General features: G+C 43.9%; 1 protein-coding gene across 3 annotated transcripts in view; it reads right to left on the bottom strand.

Annotated features, from left to right (window-relative positions):
• Positions 1-22,527, bottom strand: part of LOC119650251 (neurotrophin 1) — a 38,392-nt gene that overhangs the window by 4,738 nt on the left and 11,127 nt on the right. For all 3 annotated transcript variants that reach the window (XM_038052841.1, XM_038052843.1, XM_038052842.1), the window contains exons 2-4: positions 12,291-12,905; positions 4,477-5,255; positions 4,278-4,406 (exon numbers count right to left, since the gene is read on the bottom strand). In XM_038052841.1, the coding sequence (XP_037908769.1) occupies positions 4,278-4,406; positions 4,477-5,255; positions 12,291-12,734 (1,352 nt within the window). In that variant the 5' untranslated portion in view covers positions 12,735-12,905. The remainder of the gene's footprint in view (positions 1-4,277; positions 4,407-4,476; positions 5,256-12,290; positions 12,906-22,527) is intronic.

Genomic DNA, 22,527 nt, shown 5'->3' with positions numbered 1-22,527 from the left:
CGAGCCCTTGCAGCCTGTCCCATGATATTTCAACAGTCAAGTAGGGAAGGAGCCCGTATTCAGGCGATACGCCGGCTCCTATAGCTCACATAGGGATACCAATGATAACGGACTACGGATTATTCAGTTAGCAGTATCGCAGGAAATGGTTGTTGGTACTACCTGGTTTGCGCGGAAAGCAGTCCACAAAACATACATGTCCGTTTTCAGATGGGACCACTTTCAACCAAATTAACGACGCGTTGATTGAACGCCGCCACCTCTCAGCTTTGATGAATGTCAGAACATATAGGGGGGCCAATGTAGACTCGGACCACAATCTCGTTAGCATGGTGCTCCGAGCTCGAATTACGACACCACATACAATCCACTCTGACAATCAGGTGAGAGCGAATACTGAAGCCATCCACAAGACAGTCTTCCGCGACCTCTATAAGAGGGAAGACGATGCCGTAATAACCGCAGTCAACCGAGATCCTGGAGATAAAGCATCAACAAATGATCTTGACAACCACCTGAAGAACGCTATCATTGATGCGGCCACGAAGATACTTGGCTCCATCCGCAAAAAGAGTCGAAACGGCTGGTTTGATGATGAATGTAAGTTAGTTTCGGAACTGAAGAATGCTGCATACCGAGTAATCTTGCATTCTCAAAGAACGCGGGCACGCGCAGAGATTTATCACAAACTCCGTCGAGCGGAGAACCGACTTCACAGACGGAAAAAGGAAGCCTGGGAAAACCAACAAGTCTGTGAATTAGAAAAGTACAGGGAGCAACCGCACCAGGTACGCAAGTTTTACCAACAAGTCAGCAGAATGAAGTCTTATCCACCTCGATGCTTATCCTGCCGAGACAAAGAGGGAAATCTGATTTCCAACAGAATGGGCATATTGGAGCGATGGGTTGAGTACTTTAATGAGCTACGGAACATCGGCGAGTTGGAGGTCCCGTCAACTGAAAACGACGGACAAATACTGCCACCACTAAGTTGAGGAGAAACAGTCCGTGCAATTCATCCGCTAAAAAATCATAAGTCGCCAGGAGCCGATGGAATTACAGCCGGATTATGGAGGCGACCAGTTACACCATCTTGTGCTCAAGCTTTGGGACAGCGAATCAATGCCTAACGATTGCCAACGTGCCATTATCTGTCTCATACATAAAAAGGGAGATATCACACAGAGCAGCAACTATAGAGGTATCACGTTGCTGAGTACCATCTATAAGATATTCTCCGCTATCTTGCTAGGCCGGATAACCCCATACGCCCAGAATATCACTGGTCCCTACCAAAGAGGCTTCACTCCAGGCAAATTAGCAACAGATCAGATTTTCTCTCTGCGGCAAGCGATGGGAAAACTGTTGGAATATGCACATCAGTTGCACCATTTCTTCATTGACTTTAAAGCCGCCTATGATAGCATAGCCAGGGTAAAACTGTACACGGCCTTGAGAAAATTTGGTATCCCAACGAAATTGATAGGACTGACTAGGCTGACCCTGACCAATGTTCGAGAGCACATAAAAGCAACACGATAACTCTCAAGACCATTCCACATCAACAACGGTCTACGACAAAGGGATGCGGTAATTGGCGCGAGATCTTAGGCTGCACATCAATGAAGGCAAGGCAAAGTATATGGTGGCAACGTCAGCACCGAAGACCAACCAACAACATCAAACTAGACTGGTCAAACGGGAAGAGTAAAGATAGGTGACTACAACTTCGCGATCGTTGATAACTTCTCCTACATAGGGTCGAAAATCACAACCGATAACAGCCACGATGATGAATTCCGCGCACGGTTGTTGGCAGCCAATAGAGACTATTTTAGCTTACAAAAACTATGCCGCTCGAAATGTCTCACCATTCGGTCAAAGCTCTTACTGTACAAGGCAATGATTTTGCCGGTCCTCATGTATTCCTCGGAGACTTCGGTTCTTAGGAAGAAGAATTGCGAACTCTTGGCCGCGTTCGAGAGAAGAATCCTCCGAAGAATTGTTGGGCCCCTATATGAGGATGGACGATTCTGTAGCCTATATAACGACACATGACCGTCAGGTTGTGGATAAAATCTGCCTCAATAGGTTACCGTGGGCGGGTTACTTAATCTGTATGGATGAGGATGATACATCCCGGAAAGTTTATAAGGGCAATATCTATAGTAGGAAAAGAAGACGAGGCAGACCCTTCCTGAGATGAAGCGATGGTGTAGGTCAGGACTCCAGACAGCTTTTAGGGATATCGAATTGGTGGACCTCGGCGCAAAACCGGGATGTCTGGCATTCCTTATTAAGGCAGGCCTAGACGGGATACCGGTTGTTGCGCCGTTGATGATGATGATGATGGATCGTCTGGTGGTCGAGATTGAACTTTGCTAACAGTACAAAGCTCGGTTGCCTAAGTATTAATGGAGCAATGAGGACTACCCCCATTCATTTAGAACTGAAAAAGAAACCAGCCAATAACGCATAGAAACTCGATACCATTATAATAAGCCTTAGCACAACAATGCAATTGGCGAGCCTTGATTAGTCATGGAAGACAGATCGGGCGCAGGGATACTCTCGAGTGATACAATGAAACCTAGATGAAAATGTTGACGAGCTGGTTCGCGAAGAGTCTGAATTCATAATGGTGGAGAGAGAACCAGGGTTTGGTATCCGACCATCCGCTGTCAAGTCTAATCTGAGGGGTGAAATTGCAAGGATTCGCGCAGCCAAGCGGAAAAAATCCGGAGTAGCTGGAGCGGCATTTTTCTGTCCAATAAAAAGTAGATCATGAAAACCCTAGAAGGGCTTTTAACGGAACACACAACTCCTTAAACTACCATATGGAAAATATTAGGGTGGCAGCTTTGGCTATTTGCAACCAATGTGAGGAAGAGAAAGAGACGGCTCTGAACTATTATACATTTTCAGCTGCCTGGCCTCCTCACATGGTAAGATTTCCTTCAATGAAGAATCTGCGCACTCTCTGCCTCTGGAGAATCTTCTCAAATTTGCAAAAGCCTGTGAACGCCGCAAGAGGGAATCTATTGAATAGGTAATTAAAGGGATAGTGCAATGGGCCTAACAAAGGCCTGAGTTCTCGGAGCTGCGGCTCGCCAATTAAACGAAACTAAGATCTTCTGGAACCTGGTAGAGTTTAGATTCCTGTCGTGCTTGCTCGTCATGATTGTGTGGGTATATCGATGTGTTCTATCCAAAGGGAACATAATAACTACTATGAGAAAGACATATGATGATACAAAATATGACATACTACATTTCGAGCCATTTGTGACCGAAAGTGAAGTTTGGAAAGGGTTAAATTATGACTGGAAGTAGAAAAACAGGAAGCATTAAATTGTACAAACACTAAATCAATAAAAACCCGTTTCACCATTTCACTCAATACCGCACTCCACAAGAACAAAAGAAACAGCCCTGCAATTGCTCAAGACAAACGCTAAAAATGAATTCGCTAATAATCAGCATGGACTGGTATATGGTCGAATTATGCAATACGTAGTGAAAACGACAATAAAAAGAAGAGGTTAACGATCATTTTAGAATATTCGACAATTTCTATACTAGAATTGCAGATATTGGAATGGGTTGTAGAAATTTGTGAGAAGAAAATTTGGTCAATTTAGTGATGTCCTTTCTAATGAGAACAGCAAGTGGAAGGTGGCTGCTAGTATCCCTCAAAAGCTTCCAGTTTTCGCCAACTTTTGTCCTCATCCGAGTACCCTAGCCTAAAACAATATGCACCATAAAATTTCGTGGGCATACAGGCCAGATATTTATTAAAAAGCAAGATTAGAGGTGGATAGTGCACACTCTGACTAGATCTTACCTACTTTTTCGCCCTCCATATTCCCCTTACACTTTCGTCCCATTGCAAATAGGACCATTCTCATTCACTTGGAATGAACACCTTGGAAAATATTAAAGGCTTTGTTTGTGTAGCTTTACGACGAACGAAATTGAGAAAAACTTAATCGTGATTATTAATTTGTATCTTCAAAAGGTCTATTTCGGGAAAAAAGAATCGTTGCCCTCTTTTTTGACGTGGCAATGCATCATAAATATTATAAACTATCGTCAACCATTATAAAACTAGCATCAATGAGCCTTGTCATTTAAAAACAAATTTACGAGACCTATAGCCTTACAGAAATTTTACATTTTCCCATCTTGACACTTAAGCTTTCAAACAAACCCAAATGTCAAACTTTCTGCTTAACAATAAATAAAATAACAAAAAAAAAGCTTCAAACTAATTTTACCTTTTCTTATTCAACAGCAAATCGTCTAAAATCTCCTGTTGCTCCAGTTCCGCTGATTTATCTCTAAACTCCGCTAAAAGTGCCGACATAGCATTTCTGTGTCGTCTAATACTTCCCATTATCTGCTCCCTGAAACCAAGCAAGTTTTACCGTGAAAAGAAAAAAACTTAAATGAATTCTAACAAATTTCGAATCTTACATAGGATAATCCTCAGTTCGGATACACATTGACGAAGTAAATCTTTCACAATGACCCAAGGGATTAGGCGTTTTACGCGACCTAATTGGATGTCTGTATTGCGGCGGCTTTCTGTGACCATGACCAAGCTTATTGCTCACAACTCGAGGTCTCGATCGAATTAGGCTTTCCGGTTTCGGTAGCTCCTCGAAATCAGATTCATTATTTGTATCTGTTTGATTCAGCTGAATCTCTGTTCCATTCAGTTCGTTGAAAGCTAAATCTTCGATTTGCTCGTATACTAGTGAGGAACTATCCACTGAATCATCAGCGATAGTCTGCGAACCTTCTGTCGACAAAGCTTGTTGGTCTTGAACATTTACGTTTACGTTAGTGGTATTTAGTCTTCTATCTTCAATTTGATAAGCACCATTGACAGAACGCCTTTGATTTCCCCTTGGCATCAGAAATGATAATCGCTCAAGAAAAGATAAAGGTGCTGAGCGTTTGGATCGTCGCTTTGGGGAAATATCTGAACTGTTTGAAACGACTGCGTTAATATCCTTTGCATCCATGACTTCATCCACATACTCATAATCGACGATATCGCCATCATCCCCTGGTAAGACTTCATAGTTCCTTCGTAGTACCTCGGTATCCGCTTCAGCTATTTGATCAATTGGATATTTCTTAAATTGTTGTTGATCTAGAACGCTCTTGGCGGCGTGTTTCACTAAATTTGCGATGTCAAAGACAATTGGAAGAATTAACTTTCTGCTGTCGCCGAACATAGATTCTACCTAAAAAATAAAGAAGAAAAATAGTATGAAACATAACTCTAATTTCAGTCCAAATGCTCTTATCTTATCTATATCGAAATACGATACTACAATCAATAAAAATGCTGAAACCTTACGGAAATAGATCCACGACCCTATCACACCAACCGACCATGAGATAACAAGACAAAGCCTTTAGGTGTTCTCCTACTTACATAATTTTACGATTGTCTTAATCCTGATGGACAACTCAGGCGCTTAAAGACCTACACGTCAATGAATAAGGAATACCTTGGTTTGGTCTGCAAAAGCAATCGATGAGCAGAGATACATCGATGTGCAGATGGCCAGCACACTATACGAGGCAATCCCCTCGAAAAAGGCCTTCATACCACGGAGTGCATCGGGACGACATGTGACTCCTCGATGCGGAGGCGTTATACTTTCCCCAGTAGAAGGCTTAACAGCTAGTTGAGAAAAGATTTGTCCGATCTTCATCGGCATATCATCGGGCCTATCCAGCGGCCCAGAAATCAATGGACTGACCAGGACAAGAATCAGCATGTCCACAAGCAAGTTCGGAAGAACTTCAAACTAGCTATATAGCGAAACAAGAGGGACTGCTTCAAACAACTCTCCGCAGGGTTATAATGGGGGAAATTCATGAGACACGCAGCTCCGCAGGTTTCGTGTTCTATTCTCCTACTAAATACTATTCAGAGTCTATTTCCTTCGGGAAGGCACAATCGGGAGTATTCTCCAAAGACATTCAGATGTTGCTGTATTATCCCCAGTAACGACGAAATAAAAGTACTTGAGATTTGCAGCTCCCGGCCCTGACAGTATTCCAAATAAAGCCCTTAAGTTGACTGTTAAGTCTAGGACATATTTGTGGAAATATTTGAGTCATGGATCTTCCCCACATTATAGAAACGCCAAAGTCTAGTATTTGCTGCCTAAAGCTGGTAAACCTTCCGGTGAACCATCCTCGTTCAGATCTATTTGCCTATTGGACACCTTGCATAAATATATGGTTTCCATTCCCCCCTTAATGGGGAATAACTAATCAGTCTAGCCTACACGCCATCATTCGTGGTTCGTGAAAATGTGCTTTAACTCAGCAGCGTTGTTGATGCGTCAAACGACATCAAGTTCGGTACGCGGTCGAAACGCTCTCGATATTCTGCCTAGTCTGAGATAATCAGTCAGAAAGCCAATCTTTCTTTGCGTTTGTTTATGCGGTTCTGCATACCTCCAGAGTCTTTCGTCCTCCACCCAAGGTAGCATAGACCCTAACCTTTTGCACCTTCATTTCACGGTCTGATAATAACTATTTATTTATCCATTTTTCTGTCGGATTTAATCTTCAGTTCAACTTTATTCACCCCTATTTGAAATTCAGAGCCATTTAACCAACATTCGTGACTCGGTGAGAGAGCAAACAGATGAACGATTAACCTGAAATTCTCCTGAGATTCCACCTTCGTGCAGTATGTGGCGTTCGGCATGTCACATCTTGCTCTGATCATTGCTATTAATTCAATGCTATTACACTCCTTATTAAAGAAGCTACCTTCGGCCTTCTCGAAATCGACGAAGTGCAGATGAAACGGAGATACGAACCCCCCGAAATTATCTGGAGGATGTAGATATAGTGACTGCAAGATTGTCCAGGAGGAAACTGGCCTCAGTGTCTGGATAGCTGAGTGGTTAGAGCCCAAGGCTGTTGTACGGAAGGTCGCGGTTCAAATCTCGCTGGTGGCAGTGGGAGTTTTATCGTGATTTGACTTCGGATCAGGGTAATAACCTCGGGCGAGCGCAATGCTGACCACATTACCTCCTATAGGGTTACTGTAACCCTGTACTGTACCGTTACGGTCTTAAATGTAGTGCTCGAACACACTTCAAGGCACTGATCCAATTATATTATTGCGCGAACGATTATATAAGCAGCTAGCTCATACCCTATCCTAACTACACCTGATTTTATCTGCTTTGAAAACATAGTCGAAAACGATACTGACGCATTAACAGCGCTAAATCTGCTTCCGATGCCTTGTCTAGAAATGTATTTATGTATTTGCGCTAGTGTTCTTTCTGCGTTCCTATATGGAAAGTGGCCACTACTGCCACTTGGAACCTCCAAGCCTTCGTAAACATCTGTCATCTGTCAAAGAAAAAACTGTCGACCGTACGCAATACGATCGGAGGGAGAAAATGACAGTGGTTAAACCACACATTAAGGAGAGGCATCAATTGCTGGCTAGGCCATGCAGTGGATAGCACTCTCCTAAGATGGCCAACGAGTGGGTCGCGCCAAGAGCGCTTTGCGTAGAACAGTGGAGGGGGCATCTCGGGGCGCTGAAACACATTTTGGCTATCCATGCGCGATGGAACGTGGGTGTGGTTGACACGCTATACCCCCCCCCCCAAAGGGGCAAATGCGAACGATAAAATGTAGAAACTTTTGACGTCGTAAGTGTGGATAATATGAGTGATTCTATCTAGTTTTTTCAGGTAGCAACAGAAATATCTCATCCTTTTAGATTTTGTTTACTATTATTATGTAACCCAAGCAAACATTCTCTGATAACATCTTATAGTTTCTTGATGGAACGAACCAGTTGAACAGCTACAGAATATTGTTGGTTATTTTACCAGCTTGGTCCATAATGATGCTACAGAATCTCTGACGCTACCTTGTAGATTCCGCCAGTGATAAGCAGATGACGAATTAGTCACTTTACTTTGCCCTTCATGCTTGCTTTCTACTACTGCATTGTTTGGGCTTTGCCCAACAGTTGATCGTGAATCATCTGACGGAACAAACCACGGAATGATTGTCATGCGTATTTGCGTCGAATATCGAAACTGTCAAATGAAGTATTGGCACAGTAGACTGCGTTCTTCTGACAACAGGTTCACTCGTTCAGATGCTTTCATGACACTCCGTTAAGAATATGAGCGCGCCAACTGGATTCTGCCTTCGATTACAAAGTCGGCTGTGTAAGGTAATAACCTTGAAGGATGTAATTCCTGACGTTTATTTCATAACAAGCCGTCGATTGCTTCGTGCACTAACGACTAAACCATGCAGGCTATCTTCTTGTTCTTCGGCCTTTGTCCCATTCACAAGCGGGGTCAACTCGTCGTGATCGGTTTCGCAATTTGGCTCTATCAAATGGGAAATCTGGGTGCAATCTTGAGGCTTTTAAATCCCCATCCAGCGTATCAAGCCACAGTTGTTTCGGCCTGCCGAAGTTTAGACCAATCTTGACAAGTGAATTCGCGTTAGAGCGAATACCATCGAAGACGCCTCTCTCTCAATTTTTTCACAATCGGTGCAACCCAATGTCGATCGCGAATATCCTCATTTCGGGTGTGATCACTAGTCCAAACATCTTCGCCTCCACCCACCATACTTCAAACTTTACTTTTCGGATCGTGGTTGAGCAATTGAACCTAGCGCGAGTTTTTCTGGCACTAAATGTTGTCCTAGAGCATACCAGATGAGTTCTTAGCACACGGTCAAACACTTCTCTTCTCTTCTCTTCTCTAGATCCAGAAATTCAATGAAAAGAGGGCGATGCTTCTCATGGTATTTCTCGGACTGGATTCACAACTCAATGCCGAAACGGGCAACGACAACGAAACAACGATTTCCTCATTTTCTCACGGAACTTGCGCTTTCTGTACAGAGATGAAGCTGCCAAGCGGCTAGCCGATACCGGAGTTCCAATATAGGGCTGATGTAACAGTGTTGCAGGAGATGCCTTTGATGGGGACCGGTTTCTTGGAGAAGAGTCACTACAGCATATATTATAGTGGCCATCCAGAAAACCATGTGCTCGGAGTAGGCTTCTCAGTCAGCCAAAAAATGAAACCTGGTGTTATCGGCTTTGAAAACATAAGTAAACGGCTGTGCATTCCGCCCTTCCGAGGCAAATTTAGAAATATAAGCCTCATTAACGTTCACGCCACTACAGAGCAGAAGGACACCTTCTATAATGTAGTAGAACGAACCCTCGAAGCCTGTCCCAGGTATGATACCAAAATCATTCTTGGGGATTTTAACAGCCAAGGAGGGGCGTATTCAGGCCCGTATTCAGGCGATACGCCGGCTCCCATAGCTTAAATCAAAATACAAATTGTAACGGACTGCGAGTTATTCAGTTAGCTGTGTCACACCAAATGGTTGTTGGAAGTACCTGTACACAGACAAACGTGGACCTCTCCAAACGGGACCACTTTCAATCAAATTGACCACGTGCTGATTGAACACCGCCACCTCTCAGCCTTGATGAATGTCGGAACATATACGGGGGGGAGGGGCAATATGGACTCGGATCACTATCTCGTTGGCATGGTGCGCCAAGCTCGAATAACAACACCACCCATAAATTGCGCTGAGAATCAGGTGAAAGTAACATTGAAGCCATCCATAAGCCAGCTCTCCGCAACACCTATAACAGGGAAATGGATGCCGCAATGATCGCAGTCAACAGAGATAGTGGAGATGAAGCATCAACAAATTATCTCCACAATCACCTGAAAAACGTTATTATAAATACGGCCAGAAACATACCTGGCCCCAGCCACAAGAAAAGTCGAAACAGATGGTTCGACGATCAAGGTAAGCCAGCTACGGAACGGAAGAATGCTGCATACCGAATAATGTTGAATTCTCAAAGAACGCGGACACACACAGAGAACAATCTCAAACTTCGTCGAGCGGAAAAGCGACTTCACAGTCGGAAAAAGGAAGCCTGGGAGAACCAGCCGGTCTGTGAACTCAGAAAGCACAGGGAACAACCGCACCAAACACGCAAGTTTTACCAACAAGTCATCAGGATGAAGCCTTATACAGCTCGATGTGCATCCTGCCGAGACAAAGAGAGAAATCTGATTTCCGACAGAATATTGGAGGGATGGGTTGAGTATTTTGATGAACTGTTCAACAACCAAAATACCGGCGAGTTGGAGGTCCTACCAATTGAAGACGACGGACAAATACTGTCACCACCAAACATAGAAGAAACAGTCCGTGCGATTCATCGGCTTAAAAATCATAAGTCGCCAGTAGCCCATGGAATTACAGTCGTATTGGTTAAATATAGAGGCGACCAATTACACCAAACGGTTCATAAACTTGTGCTCAAGGTGTGGGACAGCGAATCAATAGCTGACGACTGGCACCAAGGCATTATCTGTATCATACATAAAAAGGAAGATATCACGCAGTGCAGCAATTATAAAGGTATCACGTTGCTGAGTACCGTCTATAAGATATCCTTCGCTATCTTACTAGGTCGTATAGCCCCATTCGCGAAGAACATCATTGGCCCATACCAGAGGTTTCACTCCCGGAAAATCAGCAACACATCAGATTTTATCTGTGCGGCAAGCGATTAAAAACCGTTGGAATATGGACATCAGTTACACGATCTTTTCGTCGACTTTAAGGCTGCCTATTATAGCACAGCCAGGGTAAAACTGTACACGACCATGAGGGAATTCGGTATCCCGATGAAATTGATAAGACTGACTAGGCTGACTTTGAACAATGTGCGAGGCCAGATAAAAGTAGCAGGATCATTCTCGAGGCCATTCGACATCAACAACGATCTAAGACAAGGGGATGTACTATCATGCGTCCTCTTTAACCTGGCCCTCGAGAAATTGATCCGTGATGCTGAGGTACATGCAAGATCCATTCAGATTGAGCAGGTGGCAATGAACACATCAATGAAGGTAAGACGAAGCATATAGTGGCAATGTCAGCACCAAAAACCAACCAACCAATAACATTAAACCGCAGTGGTCAAACGGGAAAAATAAAGATAGGAGACTGCAACTTTGAGACCGTCGATAATTTCTCCTATCTAGAGTCAAAAATCACAACCGATAACAGCTACGACGGTGAGAGAGAGCCTATTCCAGCTTACAAAAACTATTTCGCTCGAAACGTCTCACCATAGAGTCAAAGCTTCTACTGTACAAGACAATGATCTTGCCCGTCCTTATGTATTCCTCGGAAACCTGGGTTCTTAGCCAAAAAATTGCGAACTCTTGGGCGCATGCGAAAGAACAATCCTCTGAAGAATTTGTGGCCCCCTACATGAGGATGGACGATTCCGTAGCCTACATAACGACGAAATCTATGAGCGATACCATGACCGTATAGTTGTGAATAAATTCCGGCTCAAAAGGTTGCGGTGGGCGAATCACTTAATCCGTATGGATGAGAAGTATCTAGCCCGGGAACTCTATAAGGGCAATGTCTACGATAGAAGATGGAATGATGACGTAGGTCAGCACGTCAGGCAGCTTTTAGAGATATCGAATTGATGGACCTCGGCGCAAAGTCGAGATGTCTGGAGTTATTGAGGCAAGCCTAGACCGGATACCGGTTGTTGCGCCGTTGATGATAATGATATCTTCTCAAAGACAAATCAAGAAAACATAAGACTGTGGTTACCAATTCTTTTTAACTTGCAGTCATTTTACGCAATGACTGTATAAACTGTGCAAACTCGAGTTGCTCTAAATTTTATTGCTTGTTATATTATTGTACAATGCACTAGTACCTACTATTATAAAATGCACAATGGACGAAATATGCATTCCGTCTAATTTTAGTTTCTGCAAGATATTCAATTACATTTTGTTTCTAATTCAGAGGAGCGGATTTTTTATAACCAATTAGTAATTTCTCTCACCGTCAACTACTGGCTCATTGTTTTATAGTATTATACAACAATGGAGGAAGCCAATTTTAACATCCTCAAAGAACGGCTCTCGTGTAATTAGAGTTTCCACGCTGTCGCCTTTCATAATTCTTTCAAAGCGTTAGACATTGTAACAATGGCAACTAATCCCCTTCGTTTCGATAGAAATAAATATTTAACTTGCAGACCAACGTCCAGAATGTGGAATGAAAATTTCATTCGCTTTTTCAATTTCAAAATATGCTCATAAATTCCCAACCTTCACCATCTCCAATTTGTGACTTTTGTGAATAGATTTCTTTTATTCAAAGTAAAATAGCACAATTACCTGCTTCAACTTCAGCTCCTGTCCCGGCTTGGCATTAATTTGCGTCGTTATAAGCGATGCAAAAGCTAATCTTTGAGGTTTCGACAGCACCCGAAGAATAGGAACCACTTCAACAAATTTTTGCCGCAAAGATCTATTCGTGAGCGCCTTTGAAAGAGCAGTTCTGATCAGCTTCTCCTTATTTTTCACGAAACTAGCTTTCTTCTGACCATCTCCATTGTCACTTTCTACAGCGACGTCATCATTGAATTCGTCCCCAAAGTCATCGAGCCTAACCACTGGCTTATTAGCGGTCTCTCGATTTAATTCAAATGCGCCCAATGACTCGCTCGAATCACCGTCGAATGGGAAATCAATTAAATCATCATCTTCTTCGGCACGCAAGAAGCTACCGCCACTTAACAGCACAAAGGCTATTGTTATGCCGAGCACACTGAATTTCATTTTTACTAAATATGTCGCACTTTTGCTTAACTTAGTGTAGCACTTGCACTTTCTTTTACTTTTAAATTAATTTCATTTCACTTCCAGTTATTGTCACACCATGGTCAGTCTGGTCAATGGGCGTCTTGTTGTAAAGATAGATCTCCCCGGGGCAGAAAGATAGATGGTCACCTGAAACATGAATAAAATGTGCGTTTATAATCTGAATGGTCCCAATCTTGTATAGTATCTGTTCCATCAACCCAATAAAGTTAGACTAATGATAATTTCCAATTTTGATGAGAAAGCTCTTAGAATTTAAGATCTGGTAAGATTTTCGAAAATATCTTTTGTATTAAGTTTTACCAAGCTATAAAGTATCTGATCAAGGTGACGTATATTAAGCCATTATTTTACGCAAAAATCAAACTCAATTAGCATGTATTTAGCCTAAAAGCCGTTGGGAATTAAATTCAGATAAATTTCGCTCTGTCATTAATTTTCTGCCTTTTTGCCTCGATCGAAGACATTAAATCTATAAAAGGTGCTAAACATTAGACAGATTGATAACAAGCCCCATTTAGTAAATTATTTATTTATTTTATGTAAAAATATTGCGAGACTACCACACCACATCTAGAAAGTGAATGTAAACTCCCGTCCATTGGTCCTTAATGACATGCTACCTTGACGGGGGAAGCGAGGATAGATTTGGAAATTGAAATTTTTCATAAACAGCAGTACCGTGACTTGATTCCAGACCAAAGGTAAATAAGGAAAACACGTCAACCAGAACCAGATCCGCGTTTCAGTATGGGCTTTGTAAAAATATTTGGGTGCCCGATGGCTCCATTTGTACAAAACTCGTAAAATGGTGAAACGAAGCAAGTCACACTATTCGCTTCTATATATTTACGCTAAAAGATAAATTTGACCTATTATAGCGGTTTTATTATTAGCTAGATTCCCTCACGAGTTGAATCGCTTATGATACGAGGAATGGCGTCCCCGAGGTGCCCGAGCAGAAAGCGCCAGGACCAGGTATCCCGGCAAAAGTGTACAAACTAGTGCTCCAACATCACCTAGACCTAATCCTTGGTGCATTCAGCGCGTGCCTGATGTATGTCCACCCTAAGTTGGCGTATATCGATCATTTTGTATCCTTGACAAAGCCGACAAAGTATTGGGAAAGGTTATCAGAAAGAGACTCAAGCGATACGTACTGCTGGGGTCTTACCCCCGCGACATTTAGGTTTTAGAGAAGAGAGATCAACATTGGATGCCATGGTGCAATTGGTAGACACGGTTTATCACACTGCCACCGAGTTCAACGGGTAGTCTTTCTCGTAACACTTGATATCAAAAATACCTTCAATTCCGCAAAATGGAGGGCCTTTAAGGCTTTTCACGTGCTAAGCTATCTCTTACCGAAACTGAGGCATTATTTGAGGAACCTCCCCTGCTCTATGAGACGTTAGGGGGTCAGAGAAGGATGGAAATCACATCGGAGGTAGCGCAGGCTTCCATCCTAAGGCCGGATCCCCGGAACACTTTGTATAATAGTCTGCTAGGAGTCGACATGCCTGAAACGTCAAGCCTGATCGGCTATACAGATGGTCTTACGACACTGTCCAACAGGCCCAAACCAGACTTGGGTAAGCGGATGAATCATCATCAACGGCGCAACAATCGGTATCCGGTCTACGCCTGCCTTAATAAGGAACTCCAGACATCCCGGTTTTGCGCTGAGGTCCACCAATTCGATATCCCTTAATCCCTGGCGTCCTGACCTATGCCATCGCTCCATCTTAGGCAGTGTCTGCCTCGTCTTCTTTTTCTATCATAGATATTGCCCTTATAGACTTTCCGGACTAGATAATCCTCATCCATACGGATTAAGTGACCCGCCCACCGTAACCTATTGAGCCGGATTTTATCCACAACCTGACGGTCATAGTATCGCTCATAGATTTCGTCGTTATGTAGGCTACGGAATCGTCCATCCGACGCAAAAGTGATGTCGGGAATGCTTCCTTCACAACCTGGGCGCCGAAACGTTGGCGTGGATCCGGTGTTTAAAATTACGAGCCCGGTTCTCGCCGCCATTTCCAGAATCCGTTTGCCTCTGGAATCTGATTGAGGCATGCCCCATTCAAGAGCCCTGGCATTAAAATCACCGCCAACCAGGATTCGTCCCTCCGTGCTCGAAACGGCGTCCTCCAGAGCATCAAGCCGGCGCCGAAAGTCCGGAATCGCCTCATTCGGCGTCAGGTAAACGCTAAAAAACGTTATCCCTAAACACCGGATCCAGACAAATCCGTCCCCCCGGCCTTCGGCAAGAACACGAAGTCGAACGTCGTCCCGAACCCAGATGGCAGCGGTGCCCGATAAGTCGAGATACCATGAGGACGGGTCCTTGTTTCGGTATTGCTCGCTAATCAGCACTAGATCAGCATTTACTTCCGCAGCGAACTGTGCTAGCAACTGGTGAGCGGTTGCACTCTGGTGCATGTTAATTTGCAAAATGCGGATCATGGCGTTCGCACCCTAGCCCTCTCCAATTCCGCCCTGAAGATTGGACACCGTCCCGAGCCCGCAGTGTGTGCGACGCTTTCGCCAGACGCGCCACGATCCCTGTAGAGAACACAACTCTCGCTTTCCTTGTAAGCCTTCGCTTGATGACCCGCTTGGCCGCATCTCCGGCATGCTGTCCTCCTGTCCGGACCCTTGCAAGCTGCTGACGTGTGTCCATAGTCCAGACACCTGTAGCACTTGGTGGGGACTATCCACATTCGTACCCTGCATACTACCCATCCGATTTTGATTCTCCCGCTGTTAAGGAATTTCCTCGCATATTGCTCGGGGGCTTCCACCACGGCAAGTTTTTGGCCTCGAGCATTTACAGAGGTAATACCTACCCGGGCATTGGTTTAGCGCCTCCTCTACTTCGACCTTTTCTGTGAGGCAGTCAAGATCCCGTATTTCTAGAGAGCACATGGGTTCTAGGCTGGAAACAAGAGCCTTCTCCCCCAATAGCCCCTCGACCGCTTCGCAGAACGTGCTCTTGCTGGTCGTCTTTGGGCCCAGTTCGACGAGAACTCCACCACTCCTCGTTTTCCGTATCGAAGACACCTCTGCTCCGTTCTCCTCGGGTTTCATCCTGTAGCGGATTTCACTAAGGACTTCCGCAAATGTCTTGCCTTCCGTCGGCTTAATGAGCAGAGCCGACGGTCTAGTCCTTCTTCGTTTCCTCGTTTTTTCCGCTACTGGCTTTGGGTTGGCAGTCTCCTTGTTTTTGGAAAGACGTGTCTCTGGCGACGGAGTGCGTTGTTTCTTGTTCTTGTCAGTAGTTGTTCTGATTGTCAGTAGTAGGAATAGTTGTAGGTGTAGGTGTAGGACAACGAGATAGTGATCCGAGTCTATATTGACTCCCCTACATATTGAGACATTCATCAAGGCTGGGAGGTGGCGACGCTCAATCAGCACATGGTCAATTTGATTGAAAGTGGTCCCGTCTGGAGGGGCCCGCCAGATACTTCCAACAACCATTTCGTGCGATACTGATAACTGAATAATCCGCAGTCCATTATCATTGGGATCCTTATGAAAACTATGGCAGCCAATGTATCGCCTGAATACGAGCTCCCTCCCTACTGTTGAAATCTCCAAGTATGATTTTGATATCATACTTGGGACAGGCTTCGAGGGTCCGCTCAACTGCCTCGTAGAAGGTATCTAACATACATAAAGGAGTAACATCGGTTTTCCGTGTAAAGTTGTCAGGCCTACCCAACCCCCAACCTGGAGGATCAATCGGTACATGTTGTCCTGCTTTTAAACGCGAGAGACTCGCCTTCATCCTTCTCCGTCAGCAGCTTTTCATGAAGAAAGAACTCCCAGCAATCACCACGTGGAGGTGGAAATAGGGTTTGTTAGTAGAGCTGTTGGTGTTGGTTCAGCAGGCGTTTCCCAGGTTTTATGCTCCCTCGTCGGTACCAATCCACGTTTCGCCCTGGGACCTATACTAACTAACTTTTGACTGCCGGATGAATGGATGGAAAAGACAGAAAAAGTCATCCTGACTAAAAAGAAAATCCAGACCCTGCATTCCATATCAATCGGTGAGCCGATAATCGAGCCGAAGCCAACGGTCAAGTACCTTGCGCTGGCGCTCGACTGAAAGTCAAGCCTTTTCGAACAAATCAAAAAAGCAATGGGCAAGACTACAGTGCAGTTTCGGCCTTAAATTGACTACTGGCGAACATTAGAGATTCTACATCTAGAAGGAGATGTCTTCCGAAGAGTACAGTCTGTTCTATTATAGTGTCCGGAGGTATAGCGTAATTCTCTTGGCGAGGAGGTGTATCGTATGCACCTTGCACAAGTGCCGGGATGAGGATCATTGCAGGTGGCGCCTACCTAGCGTACTATCCCTGAACCGACCATGATGGTGATTGTGGGAATGATGATTAGTTGCAAAGGAGAGGAATGCGAAGTCCGAAAGGGGACCGTTCCTTCACGGGCCCGTTCTCAGAAACTAATAATAATAACATTGAACAGAAATACGTGGAGAAGAAGGTGAACTATGAGCCACTGGCTCGGGAAATCAAAGAAATTTGGCGTCTCGAGCGGCTGGTTCTAGTTTCCATAATATTGTCAGCGACAAGTATTGTACCTAAATCCCTCATGACTTCCCTTGATGTACTGGGACTTTCACACAGTCTGGTTCAAACCATGCAGAAGTACACCATTCTCCATACGTGCTCGATGTTGCGGGAAGGTCTCGACGGATTGTTCAATTGACCTACTACCTGCCACTACTACCAGCGTCCCTGTGAAAAACTGCACCTTGGCATTCAGATTACCCATCACGATGACAATATCACCTTTAGGAACTGCGTGTAATTGTTCATGGAAAGCATCCTTCTCCACGATACGAAAACTTCCGGTTGGCGCATAGCATTGTACAATTGCGATACTCCTTAACCTGAACCTCCGACCCTCAGATCCGGTATCCATCGGTGGCAACCCGACGTCGGATTCGCGTTTGCTACCACTTGGCTTTCCAGGGTACAAAAGCACATTACCGCAAAGGGGAGAGGATTACTCTCCAGAGTCCCACCACATCTTCTCACTTAGGATCAGAATGTCCATCTGATATCGCTGGAATTCCTGCACAAGTTGGAAATAGCAGGTATTCTGAAGACCCTCGCTACCATTGTCAAAGAGTGTGCGCACATTCCAGAAATAAGTCATATTCCGTTTTCTATAGTCAAAGGTCGTTGCCGTGAGACGTTTCGGTAACAATAGAATTTCAAAATTTGCAGGTTGCAAGCCCATAAATTTCCATAACTTTTAGTCGTCTCTTACGACGAGCAGGGAAGGCTTTGAGTGTATTATTAAGCCCCAACTCACTGAAGAAAAAATCAAACCAACCTGGCGTCGAATATTTTTACACATCATTCCCAGATCTCGCCCAACAGCTATCGCAGCCATGTTATCCGCATAAGTTTGAACGTGTATTGGCAGATTTTGCAATTTGCATTTTAGTGAATCGATTAAAAGTGGAGTATGTGGAGTGGCGACAACAGACCTCCTTGAGGACAACTTTCCGTTGATTTTGTTATTAGCTAACGATTAATACCCATTTCAGGACATAACAAGCTCTGCGTTAGCATAGCATAAATGTGCTTAATTAAAATTTCTTCAACCCCATGATCTCTAACGGCATCACAAAGTTTGTGGTAAAGTGCACAATCAAAGGCACCTTCAAGGTCCACGAATATCCTTACTACGTACTTAACTTTCAGAGTAACATCCTCTGTCTTTGAGATCAAAAACTAAAGAGGATACTCGCAGGACTTTTCCTGCTAGTCAGCATGTTGGTTTCCCAGCCATTTCGGCGAGAATGAGTTTGAGAGAATGAGTCTTTTTCGGGTGTAGCGCATAGCAAGACGTGCTGGAAAGATATTTTTAAGGGCCGCTCCAGGTGCTCTGCAACGCTAGATAAATACCACCCATGCCAGTAGCTTTTCAGTATTCAAAAGATAATATTAAAACTCTCCCCTTTTCACTGGTAACCACCACTCTCATAGTATTTCAATGTGAAAGATTAAAATCGTCAACTCTCTGCCTTCCACTTCTGTTATCTTTCTTCTTTGAAGATGTACTTCCAAGGGAATCTGCACTGGGTCAACTCTCGAATTGGTGAAAATTCTATCCGATTTTTTAAGAACTTCCAACTTAGCCAACTCATTCCGTTTAAGGTCTGTGCACAGCCTTGAAGTCTCTCTTTCGTCTTCTAGTTCCTCGTTTCGCAGTTCTTACAAGCCCCTTATATTTAAACTGCGAATGTCTTCTTTCTTACTGTTTTCACCAGTAACAAGTCGGAAGTCTTCTAGCTGATTTCTTGAGTTTTTGCAGTTCTCCGTTCCACCAGGGAACCAATTTACTACGTTCGTCTCGGATGATAAGACACGAGTTTTAAAAAAAACACTCTAAAAGTGTCCAATTCAAAGTTTCCAGTTGATCTTCTGTAACCAAAGGAGGTAAGATCAATACTTTTCTAAGACAGATTATAGGCTCGATAAATGGCTTTACGTGTTTTAATGGCACATTACCCGAGGACTTTCAGTGGCAAATGGATGTGGAATTAACGCTCAGTGACCATTAGGCTGTTATTTTCTAGGTGAGCCTTTAAACCATACCGAAGTGGACCAAAAAAACTGCAGGAGATTCCATGGGCAAATGCTCGAATAGACGCTGCCGGGAAGCGCATAAGTGGGGACCTTCAAGAGATTATGAAAAGGAGTGGACTTCGACCCATCGAGGAGAGAGGGTTGAGAGTGCAAATTAGACGGTCATATCACTCTTTTCCAGACTTCAGGTTCAGGTAAATCCTGATGAGATTCCTAGCACAACCACAAAAGAAATTCTTCAGTCAAGTTTAGACGATATCCCAAATAATTTCAGTTAGTAACCGTCAAGTCAGTACGAAATTAGTTCAATCAAACATTTGCGGCAGACTTGAAATCAGAGATCAGTCCGATTACAAAAAGCTCAGGAACAGCAATGGAAACCAATATATGCATTAGGTTGGGGAAAAAGTAGTGTCGTATTTTGTCAATAGATGGCAACACTTAAACATATCTTGTGTTGTACTTATCACATCGGGTCATACAGGTGTCTCTTTGACAGTTTTATGATCGTACGTTTCAGTCTCAAGTTATAGCGCGTTAAAGATGGAATCCACCAAGGAAGAAATTCGTCATATTTTACATTTTTACTACCTAAGAGATAAAAATGCAACAAAGGCTGCCAAAAGAATTTGTGAAGTTTATGGGTCCGATACTGTAGCGATTCGCACAGCACAGTGTTGATTCGATCGATTTCGTTCAGGTATAGTGGATGTCGAAGATACATCCCGTACTGGTAGGCCAATCGTCGTAGAAACCGATAAAATCGTCGAAATAATCCAAGTAGGCCGGCATGTGAGCATTCGCTCGATTGGCCAGGAACTGGGTATACACCATAAGATCGTTTGTAACCATTTGCAGAAGATTGGATTCCAAAAAAGCTGGATGTTTGGGTGCCACACGAGTTGACGGAAAAAAAATCTCTTGGACCGAATCAACTCCTGCGATGCACTCCTGAAACGGAACGAATTCGACCCATTTTTGAAGCGGATGGTGACTGGTGATGAAAAGTGGATCACGTACGAAAATCTCAAGCGAAAAAGATAGTGGTCGAAGCACGGCGAGCCGGCCCAAACCATCGCCAAGCCCGGATTGAGGGCCAGGAAGGTTTTGCTGTGTGTTTGGCGGGATTGGAAGGGAATCATCCACTATGAGCTGCTCAACTGTGGACAGATCCTCAATTCGGTGCTCTACTGTGAGCAACTCGACCGTTTGAAGCAGGCAATTGACCAGAAGCGGCCAGGATTGGTCAAAAGGAATGGTGTTCTGTTCCACCAGGACAACGCTCGGGCTCACACATCTTTGATGGGATGTCCTATCGCATCCACTGTGTAGTCCGAACCTGGCACCAAGTGATTACCATCTCTTCCGGTCCATGCAAAACGCTCTTGGTGCTACTACGTCCGCCTCAAAAGAGACTTGCAAAAACTGGCTGTCTGAGTTTTTTGTAAATAAGGAGGGGGGTTTTATAAGAGGGGGATAATGGAGTCGCCTTCCAAATGGCAACAAGTTTGCGAACAAAACGGCGCATATTTGACTTAAATCAGATAATTCCAAGTATGTTAAATAAAGCGTTAAAATTCGATCACAAATACGACATTACTTTTTCCCCAACCCAATATGTTACGGAAAGATAACTCCCAATATGAGGAATGTGTGGTGCAAATGGCTATAGAATTCCTTCTGTGGAGGCTGTTATGCTACGATTATGTCGATAGACGTAAAACTTGTCGAACGAACTATGGGATTCCCTAAGATCAACAGTTGCTAATGCTAATATATAACGACATTATGATTATACAGCTCCCTAATGAGGTGCCCGTCTTTATTATTGCACAGTGGCTATCGTTGCATAACTTATCACGGAAATTAATCCGACCATCTACTGTCAAGTCTACTCTGAAGAGTGAAATTGCAAGGATTCACGCAACCGAGTGGAAAAATTTGGACTCTTGCCGGCAAGCGAAAATCCTTGTGAAGGAGCCTAGAGCCACTAGAGCGGCATTTTTGCTGTCTCTTAAGAAGTCAGACATGAAAACCCTAGTAGGGCTTTTGACGGGACACTGCCCCTTAAACTACCATATGGAAAAGATTGGGGTAGTGGTTTCGGCTGTGTGCAGCCAATGTGAGGAGGAGGAGGAGACGGCCCTGCACTTTTTATGCAGCTGCCCGGCATCCTCAGATCTCAGACGAAGACACCTTGGCAAGGTTTTCCTCAATGAAGAATCTGCACACTCTCTGCCTCTGGAGAATGTTCTCAGATTCGCTAAAGCCTGCGAACAGCGTAAGCGGGAAGCCATTGAATAGGCAACTACGGGGATAGTACAATGGGCCTAATAATGGCCTGAGTGCTCGGGGCTGCGGCTCCCCCCAATTAACTAAACTAACTAACTATCACGGAAATAAACGATTTAATTGAGGAATTAGATCCTGGCTTCAAAACACTGGTCCCGTATTGAGGGACAACATAAAACTAAATAGCTTTTATAAAAAAATGGCGAAAGGAAACCTCGATGCAAAGTATACGCAGCCAACCAGCGCTTATATATCTAGAAGTCATGATTGAATAAAAGCTAAACTTCAAAACACATCTTGAGAGTTTAAGAATAAAAATATCTGAAGTGTACACTGCTGGGAAGAACGTTAGTGACCCAAAAAAAAACAGTTGGCTCCTCAACTCGAAAGTTGTTAGCTTTTGTTTTACGCAGCATTTCTTACAGTCCTGGTATAAGCGAAAAAATCATGCAAGAGAAAAACAGGAACCACGAACCCACTTAGTATATTGCAAGGAACATGCGCACACAGTTCAACATGTGACAAAGCAGCATGGGAGGATCTTCTAAAGAAGATAATCAATAACAACACGAGACGCAGCTAGTAAAACTAGTGGCGCTGGATAAGCCAAAGAAGAGGAAATGGCTTCAGTGAGAGCCTTGTATAACCGTATAGCGGAATTAGCAAACTTTTCCACTTCGCAAAAAAGGCGGGTAGACAAATAGTAAAGCAGATAGCCAGTGAACCGGTTTGAATAAAAATTTATTTTGCACAAACTCCTAAAAATAAAGATTTGAATAATAAGAGCTCGGGGATTTACAGGATTTGTAAGAAGAAAGGAAAAC

Source organism: Hermetia illucens, chromosome 2, assembly GCF_905115235.1.
Source record: "Hermetia illucens chromosome 2, iHerIll2.2.curated.20191125, whole genome shotgun sequence".
Taxonomy (NCBI): domain Eukaryota; kingdom Metazoa; phylum Arthropoda; class Insecta; order Diptera; family Stratiomyidae; genus Hermetia; species Hermetia illucens.
Note: the sequence above shows the minus strand (reverse complement) of the source record. Positions and strands in the feature narration are given on the sequence as shown.